Source organism: Rhipicephalus sanguineus, chromosome 1 (assembly GCF_013339695.2).
Source record: "Rhipicephalus sanguineus isolate Rsan-2018 chromosome 1, BIME_Rsan_1.4, whole genome shotgun sequence".
In the NCBI taxonomy this organism is placed as follows: domain Eukaryota; kingdom Metazoa; phylum Arthropoda; class Arachnida; order Ixodida; family Ixodidae; genus Rhipicephalus; species Rhipicephalus sanguineus.
The window spans coordinates 265713001-265722633 of NC_051176.1; the positions used below are offsets into that span (position 1 = coordinate 265713001).

The 9633-nt window shown below is 44.3% G+C and overlaps 1 protein-coding gene across 3 annotated transcripts in view; it reads left to right on the top strand.

Moving 5' to 3' along the window:
* The window catches only part of LOC119378893 (katanin p80 WD40 repeat-containing subunit B1), a 198405-nt gene that overhangs the window by 151331 nt on the left and 37441 nt on the right, over positions 1 to 9633 (top strand). For all 3 annotated transcript variants that reach the window (XM_037647953.2, XM_037647954.2, XM_037647955.2), the window contains 2 exons: positions 5692 to 5768; positions 6197 to 6271. In XM_037647953.2, coding sequence (XP_037503881.1) covers positions 5692 to 5768; positions 6197 to 6271 — 152 coding nt within the window. The remainder of the gene's footprint in view (positions 1 to 5691; positions 5769 to 6196; positions 6272 to 9633) is intronic.

Below are 9633 nucleotides of genomic sequence, written 5' to 3' on the forward strand. Positions count from 1 at the left end.
TGATGCACACTAGAAGTAGATTTTCAGAGCTGAGGCCTGCTGCAAAACTCTTAAAGTTTACACTATCCTGGAATGCACTGATGTCGGGTGCATTGCTTGTTACAACTGGAAGGGAGATTGACACAGCATGAGAAATTTAAAACAGTTAATTTTTTAACTTATGGTGACAGATTTTCCCTTGGGATATTTTGTCATCTCTGGAACAGGAAACAGAGTAACTAATACAAGTTGAAGTTCAAATGCATATCTCTGTGTAAACAAAACTATTTTATACATTATTGTAATATGCTCCCACACGAAACAAAGTTATTAATATCAACATAAAAATTCAGCACCTTAAAAAAATAGTCGCCTACATAACAGCAGTGTCTTATTTTCCGCACAGTACCAGTTGTCATACCAGTGGTTGGCCATTGCCATCTGGCGGCAAGACGCAACCAGTCTGGGGGCCCGCCGCCGAAATCGAGGGGGGGGGGGGGAATATCAGGACTGCATGTGCAGCTGGTGCCGAAAGCATTCATCGCTGCCATGAACCATGCAGCTAGTTGGCTTTTTTTGAGAAGCTTAAAGTGCTTTCAGCCAACACATCTTCAAACATGGTGGCCAGATGCAGCTGAACTTGTGGAGATAGGTTTTGCACAAAGCTTACCCTACGAGGCGACCGGGAAGAGACGCAACGTTCTCCACTGCCGCAGCGAACAAAGACGCTACGGCCGGGTTCGTCGACTCTCCGGCATGACACAGAAAAGGCACTCGAGGCAGGATGTCAACAAACAGGGTTTATTGACCCAAGATGCAGCACAGTGCAACAATCACGGGTTTGCGGGCCGTCAGGGTAACTCCACAAGACCGATCGAGTACGCTTGCCAGCGGCGCTACGACTATCACACAAGGGGCAGCAGTTGAGCACACGGACAAGAAGCCGCCTGCCAAAGCAGCGTGTCAACCTCTCGTGCAGGCCTGAGAGCATCTGACGCGAGCAAGCCCGCGCCAGACAGAAACGAGCTCATGGGGGAAGGGGGTTGTCACTGGCAGCCAATGAAGACAGGTGCAGCGCAGTGACGTAGGCTAGCGCAGTAAGCCGCGAGCAGTGTTCAGACATGTCCGGACACGTGGTGCTGTGCGGGGAAGACCGACACATGGCTCGCACCAGGCAAAAAGGCCTGTCAGCGTAGCCACGGTAGCCATATCACAGATTAACGGTGGTTCCCGGCGGTTCCCAGCGCTCGAGCCACGCGGGGCTAGCACACGCGCTAGCTGGGAAACGAGGCGCCAAAGGGGAGGGCGCGCTCGTTGCCCACAAACTCAAGGCACTGAAGAACAATAATAATAAAGTGTGAAACGTGGGACATTTTTGAACATTTTCATCTCTCTTGCAGGACGCAGCACAATAGCCCTCAATGCGGGACAGTCCTGCGAGTCGCGGGATGGGTGGTCACCATAACGAATAGATGTATTTTACCGAATGTAATCCTCTTGAAAAGGGGGTTTCACTGCAGTTTCGGGCCGCTTTGACATGGAACCGCCTGTTCAGGGAAACCTGCACTGCCACGCAGACACACTTCGTGGTTAGGTGTGCATTACCTGCACCCCAATTAACTTTTATTGCGATAGCAATAATGTGGACCCTCAAGGTACACTCAAGGTGCGTTTTGCCGTCACCGTGAGTTTTTTTATGAAGTCCAAGGGCGATAACGTCACCATGCGCGTTGTATGTTTTATGTGGGAGTGAAAGTCTGCGAGGGCACATGATGCTTGTGGCTCAAGCGGAGAGCAAAAACACCAGTGGTCTAAGTCGTGCAAAAGGCCCATTGGGTGGGTCCAGGATTGGGGGATGTGTGGCTCCGGCAGGAGCTGCGTGCTCTGTTTGGCCAATCGTGGTCGTGCACACCCTCTCTTGACAGGGATCAGCAGATGGCTCATACCTTTTTATGTGCTGTGCACCGCTGTTTGCGTTGTAGCAATAGACAGCGTAATGGTCACTTCGCTAGCAGTGGTCGCGTTTCTGTACACACTTGTTTTGTTGAGTTGTGCCAGAGTGGATGCTAAAGAAGTTAGCTGCTAGCCTTACTTCATATAGCATTCCAATTTGTTGATATCACATTCACTGCTTCACCCTTGTGGTGAAACTGTGACCTTTTTTATTTAAAATATTGAAATGCGTTATACGGTCCTATATGGGCAATGTGTGGCAAATTTTAAAACATAACATATTTTACCACTTGTAACTTGCACCCTACACTATTCAAATCCTGGTACTGTTCAGATTTGCTTCGAAATTATCCAATACCCGCCATGGTGGTTACGGTGCTCGACTGCTGACCCGAAGGTCGTGGGATCGAATCCCGGCTGCGGCGGCCGCATTTTCAATGGAGGGGAAATTGCTTGAGGCCCGAGTACTTATATTTAGGTGCACGTTAAAGGACCACAGGTGGTTGAAATTTCCGGAGCCCTCCACTATGGCGTCCCTCATGATCATATCATGGTTTTGGGACGTTAAACCCCAACAATTATTATTATTATTAAATTATCCAATGCTATTTAGTAGAGCTGTACGAATAGCAAAATTTTGGGTGCGAAGCGAATTCGAATATTGAAGTGTGAGTGCAAATCGAATCGAATATTTTGCGAATATTTCTCGAATATTTTTCGAATACTTCGAAGTAAAATTGCAGAAAAAAAGTAAGAGAGGATTCCTAAGCATATTCTTATGAGATAGCAACATGAAAGTGTTTCTTTTCGCTAGGTTGATGAAGCACTGGCGGGGTGGTGTTTCATAGTTATCAAGAATGAGGCAATGTAGAGGTCGAATTGTATTTATGTACACGATTTGGTGCAACCAAAGTGTTGCCAACAACACTTTACACGTGATAGGCAAAGATGCCATTTCCCCAGCCTCTCCTTCTCTTTCAACTTCTGTGGAAGCCCAACCGATGTGGCAGACAAGGGTGTGCTCCCTTCAAGTCCGGAGTTCCAAATCTGCCTCGTAGACGTCGATATATAAGAACATCTGAAATTTTGGATGCTAAAAAGCTTTGGCTTCCGATTTTTCGGACTTCCTGCCCAAATTTCAGGTCCAAAACAGCATTAATTGAGCCCCCACCTCTGCCACATCTTTCATCTCCATGTTGGAACCAGCGTTTTCTTGAGTTAATACATTTGCGACCGTAGCGGAGCTTGAAAGGCAGCTTTGCCGCAATACCGGGCTGTGATGAGGTGAAGCATATTGAAAATCTAGACTTCCAATCGGACATTGACTGTGTCTTGGCAAAGTTCGACCGTAACGGAGCTTGAAAGGCAGCTTTGCCGCAATACCGGGGTGTGATGAGGTGAAGCATACTGAAAATCTAGGGACCACTTGCAATCGGACGTCGTCTTTTGGCAAAGTTCGACCGTAACGGAGCTTGAAAGGCAGCTTTGCCGCAATACGAGAGTGTAATGTGGTGAAGCATATTGAAAATCTGAAGGGGTCACTTTCAATCGGGCGTTGGCTGTATTTGTTTTTGGGAAGTTCGAATAGTAAAATTCGAATCGAATCGAATAGCAAACGCTATTCGAAAAATATTCAAAATTTCGAATATTCGCACACCCCTACTATTTACCATTCGTTTCAACTTGGCTTTGAACCATAAAAGTGATATTTGCACAAGTCTACCTTTCAGTGTCAGCGCAACAGCACTGCCTCAGTTCGTTGCCTGTTACTGAAATGCACACACCTGTCCTTCAATGCAATCTTTATTGCCTGCACAGGATGAGCTATCTTGTTACTATTGCCCAAAATTCTTGGCATAAGTTTACCCAAAGTGTGCAGTGACAAAATGTTAACCAGCATAACCATTGTGGGATTATATGTGTGGCTAACACATGAAGATCTCAATTTTTGCCATTTCTGGTACTATAGTGAAATTTTCGTGTGCAGTGGGTTTCTAAGCGGGTTGTAGCTGTCTTACATGAGAACACACTTCACCTTGAAAAAATGTTGTTCAGGTATATTGTACTTTAAAGAGCAGTTTTGACATGTACTGCATCTATAGACTATATTACAGATGAATTTCAGTGCCACCACATTGGGCGGTTAACCTTGCCGTTTTTTTATCTTTAACCCTTTGAGGGTCGAATTTTTTCGCGAAATCCAGTCCAAAAATGTGTAATTTTTTTATTGCTGAAATAAATTCTCCCGACGATTTTATTTAAGAAAAAAATTGTCTAAAATTTTTTTCGTGACCGTAAAGTGACAAAAAAATCATTTTTGTTGTTACATACACATGGTTTTATTCGTAGTAAAATGAAGCAAAACCCTGAAAAGAAAAGCTTAGCTGTTTTTTTGTAAATAAAAATTATGCATTGTATTAAACGTAGCTCACAGACATACAAAAATAAGCGCACCAGAGTACTTTTCCGGTTAAAAATGTTCGTGCTCTAACACAAAACTTTTCAGCGTGTGATAGTCATTGAAGCATGGCTCGCCGCGCACGCTTTTCAGATGTCTCTCCGTGATCATCATCGGAGTCTAAACTCGTCAAAAAATCCTCGTCTGACAAACTGAAATCCAATTAATCAGATTCTGATTCGGCACTTGGGGAATAGTCCGCATCGGAAGAATCGCTGCTCGACTCACTGGCAGCAGAGCAACCGGCGCGCGCTTCCATAGCGTAAGCGAACTGCTTCAGTGAGCGCACGGAAGAAAACTCTATGGTTGTGCGCCCGTCCGGAAAGCAAAACGACTGAAAAATCACCAGTAATCCTTCGCCTAATCGCCAACAAGACGTAGTTAGCTTTTGCGAGACCCCAAAACAGGAAACGCAATCACGGCGGCGTCGTTTGTGTAATTTAGCGCCGCACGGAAACACATGTAATCGCGCCTCGGGGTGCAATAAACGATAGAGTAACAAGCCGTCACCCTTTGAGAGATTAGAAACCAAACAGCCATCAGCTTTTGTGGGCGCAAGAAGCGGAAACCACCCGAAGGACGAAATCGAAACCAGCCGCACCGCGTGCGCGCGTTCCGATGCGCAACTGAACGCCGCCGCGCCGCTTTGGAAAGCAAAAAAAAAAAAATAATAAGAAAGACGGAGAGACATCGGCGCATTAAAAAAAATTGCACGTATCCCCGAAGTGTGGCAGCACATTCCAAGCAAGAGAAATGATCGAAAAAGGCGCGCGTTTTAAAAATAAACGCTATGCCGTACATGTACGACGAAAACCCTTTGGTACCAGGAAGCTTCTGCCGTACATGTACGGCGAAAACCCTCAAGGGGTTAACAACTAAATGAACAGTGCTACTGTGGATGTACACGCATGAAGACTGTTGGGTTTGGGCATTCGACGTTTCCTGACTTCATCAATTCACATCGTGTTGTACAAAAATAAGAAAACATTAATTTAAGAGCCCAAAGTGGCGGCGCCGATATGTCTTATGTAAAACCGTCTATATTATGCGATGAAATATGGAAACAAAAAGCATTAGTGTCACAAATGCAACTTGCAGCTGTCAGATGAGTGCTTAAATGTTTTTTTACTTGTTTTCGAGTCTTTACGTTTCGATCATGTAGATCATTTATGTGTTAATAACTGAATAAGATAACTTGTATGTTTAGTAGATAATCAGGTGCTGCCGTGTTCACTTTGCATTGCATCAAGTTGGTGTATTACAATTTCATTCATTGACATCCTTTTTTTTTTCTGTTACAGGTGGCACTTGAAACAGCAATAAACATGAACGACCAGTCCACACTAGTTGACATTCTCAATATTGTAGTTTTAAGGCCGTAAGTGGACCTTATTTACATATTACACTGGACTTTCCTTGGCTTCATTATCTGTTAGCTTCATTTGGTTGCGTCTAACAAAGACCCTGGCACCTCGATCCATTCCCTCTTCTTTCATTTATTTACATATTTTACTATAGGGCCCAGAGGTTCTTGGGCAGGGTGCAGCACCTAACTTATTTGATTTATGTTTTCGTAATTTACACTAATCTCCTAACAAATGAATACCTGAATTTCAAAGGAGGTGGTGAAAATAGCTGTGTTTTAAACGCTTAGTGCGCAGAAACTTGCAACATTTTGCAGCAGTAAAAAATTCCTGTGCAGTGGTATGCAGATGTCTGAGAGTTGAAAGGCATTGCAGCTCATTTACACGTAAAATTCTTCATTGGCACATGGATTATGAATTGATTAATGCTCTTTGGTTGCAGGCAAATATGGACTTTAGACATGTGCCAGACAATACTGCCTGCTATTTTTGATCTACTTCAAAGTAAATATGAGTCGTAAGTACAATTTTTCTTTCATTGTTATGTGTGCTCATGCTTTTCTTGTCAGTAGTGCTGAGACCGCTGCTCGGTCTCACTACTTACTATCAGTACTATCAATACTATACTGAGCTATCATTCTTAATCTTTCATTCTGCATGCTTCTGAGAATGTTTATCTGAGGGTATGGTATGGTTGTCGTGTATATAGAATATAGGATTTTAGGGTATTTGTATCATATTAAATGGAAGCTGGAATGTTAAGGGGGGACATGGCACTAGGTAACAACTTTCTTATTTCTTCGGGGATATTGATGAAAATTAGCACACTTATTGGAAATGTTTCTTTGATGCTACTTTCGAAATATCATGAATATATACCTCTACATTTTTTTATGTACAATACATTTCTCCTTTTGGTTTTGTTCCAAGTCTTAATCAGTTAAGAAATGTGATAGGAAAATCAATCGAAGCACTCTGCATTCTAAGATATATGATTGAGAGTGTAACAATCCTAGATTTTTTTATTTGCAGTGCAATTTTTCTTTAATTCTTTATGATTTAATATAATTTAATATGAGGTTACTTTTAATGTGAGGTTACACTTAAAGGTGCCCTGCAACACTTTTCCAAGTAACCATCGAATGGCCTCATTAAAGGAGTTTATTGCCTCGCGAATCGACACCGCAAAAATTTTTAGAATTCGTCAAGTACGAGCGAAGTTAGAGAATTGTCGCATGCTGTAATTGCTTTCTCTCCTCTCTCGTCCCGACGAGCGCGCTGGAAGCTAAGCAGGGAGGGTTGGCATTAGGGGAAAGAAGTTATGTCACGTGTGCGTCATGACCTTGAGCACTTTTTATATTTTTTTCTTCAAACACCGCCTTAACTTCAATCTGATCGCGAGTGGGCGCGGGGGCACGTGGTAGCCTCCCGTGGCAGCCGCCATAACTATGCAGCTCGTGATGCTCAAATTGGCCAATGGTCGTGAATTCGGGTACATATGACATTGTTTGTGGAAAGAAGAGGCAGCAATTTCTAGCTGACCTTGAGAATTAATTGGAAATTCCTGGCCGCGTGCTGCACTATAATGTTTGGCTTGCGTGTTCTCAAGAGCCTCGACTACCGATCGGCAGTGTTTTCTGACCATGCTGAAAAAGAGTGTTGCAGGGCCCTTTAATATAAGGTTACTGTGGAACGGGAATCCAGGCTGTGAGCCACTCATCAATTAGCTAATTACAAAAAAGTCATACTGGAAAAGCAAGAGTGTCACGTCCTAGACTGTACTTCAAGGAATGTAGAGCAAAAAAGGGAACTGAAATGGACCTTGCGGTCATGAAGAAATTAGCTGAACAAATGAAACAGGAAGCAAGAAAAATCGTTTTTGAAGAAGCAGCTTTCAAAGTTGTACCTTAGATATTACTTTATCAAAACGCGCCAGGGTTGTTAGTCTTTTGTGTCCTTTCCTGTGCACAACTTCTTGAGTGACTTGCCTTGCTTTTCTAAAGCACAAAAAGATTGTGATCTTTGGGTGTTTTATGACATTGGAGTTCTTGAACATATGGCCTCTCATGTGGTGTCTTTTTTTTCGCTTTCCCTTTTCTTAAACTCGTTTTCAGATCTACGAAAAACATGTTGCATGGATTTCAAACCAAGTCTGCAATATAAGTGGTGTAATAGTTGAATTTTGTAGTGCATTGCTAAGACACACACAAAAGTGACGCAGTAAAAAACACGAGTGAACAGGACAAGCATGAATAGACTTGACAGAAAAAAGATATATTGTAATCTTATTGTGGATCTGCCTGAGCATGGTGCATCAAAATAGCAGGTTTATTCAAGAAGGGGCGGTTATAGTATACACAACAGAAGGGGGGGGCGCTCCTGGCCGGCTAAGCGCATGTGCATGATTGCGCACTACGTCACAGCTCCCCCCCCCCTTTTTTTTTAACGTGAAAGAAACGCTTAGAACTCTGGTGCTGGGAATTTTCATGGTGGTTGATGCATACGTTGGTTTCGGCGGAGTTATGTAGGCTCAGATGGCACGGAGGTGCCTACTGCTCGCGCAGGCGGTAGTGGTGTTGGTGTCACGTCGTCTTCAGACAAAACAGTAGGAGCCGGCGTTGGCCTGAGGTGTTCTCATGTATGCTGAAGCTGTCGCCCATCCTCTGTTGCAACCATGTACGCTCAAGGTGTCTTAGCTGGTTGTACAACCGTTACAGGGGACCACACCCCTGAGGGCGCGTTTTACATTGTTGCGGTCGAACCAGTGCAAGGCTCCAGAACAGGCTGTGTGGCTCTGTTGTAGTAGGGGTGTTTTACACCTGATGTCTTTAAGACGTCATTGCACAGTCGGGTTTGGCACTGTTTATGGCTGTAGCTGGCTGGTTGGCATCGGAAGGAGCGTTCTTGTCTGCCGACCCATGAGCCTCTGCACTGGGGATCTTAGAGAAGAGTCACGAGGAGAGTTCGTCCATTCAAGCAAAGCAGCGCAAAAATTCAGTTGTGCTGAAACAGCGCCGTTTAAGTGGCTTTTTGGCTTCCTGTACTGCTTGTTTCGCCATTCCATTCGAGCGAGGGTAATGTGGACTAGAACGGACGTGTTGTAGACCAATCTTACCAACATAGCTTTTCAAGGACTCACTGCCGAGTGGTGGCCTGTTGTCAGTGCAGATTCGCTTCGGGAAGCCATGTGTTGCAAAGACGTCATTCAGTGCTGAAGGTGCCTCTACGGTTCTCGTTTCACAAAGGAAGGAATAAAAATCGACAACAACCAGGTATTCAGCTCAGTCATGATGGCAAATATCAGTTCCTGCTGACCCCCAAGGTAGAGTTGCAATCTCATGACTTAGCAGCGGCAGTCGTGCATTTCTTGGTTTGTACCTTTGCAGTTTTGACAATGTAGGGCTGCTTCCTCAGTATCACTGTTTATACTTGGCCAGAAGATTAATCACGAGCATGTGCCTTCATTTTTCTGCTCCTGTGTGCGCAGCGTGAAGATAATCAAGTAACTCGTAGTGCAGTCTGGCAGGAATGATGAGGCGATTGCTCTGTAACACGAGGTCATCTTGAGTGTGCAGCTCATTGCGGTAGCTCCAGTAGCTGCATAGTTCGGGAGTGACATCACCTTTGTCGTAGGGCCACTCTGTGCTTGCATACTGGTGAAGTTGTACCATGCTTGGATCACGGTCCATCTCCTGCGAGACTTGATCCAGGCGTCTGTCTGAAACTTGAAGGCATGCAATAGCTTTGACATGAAAATGAGCGCACTCTTTGTCGAGCCGTTTTATTTGGAAAACGTGATAGTGCGTCAGCAGTGAAGGGGGTTTTTTTTAGTGTACTTAAGTTATATGGTATTTCTGTAGTTTCAGACGCATACGCTGC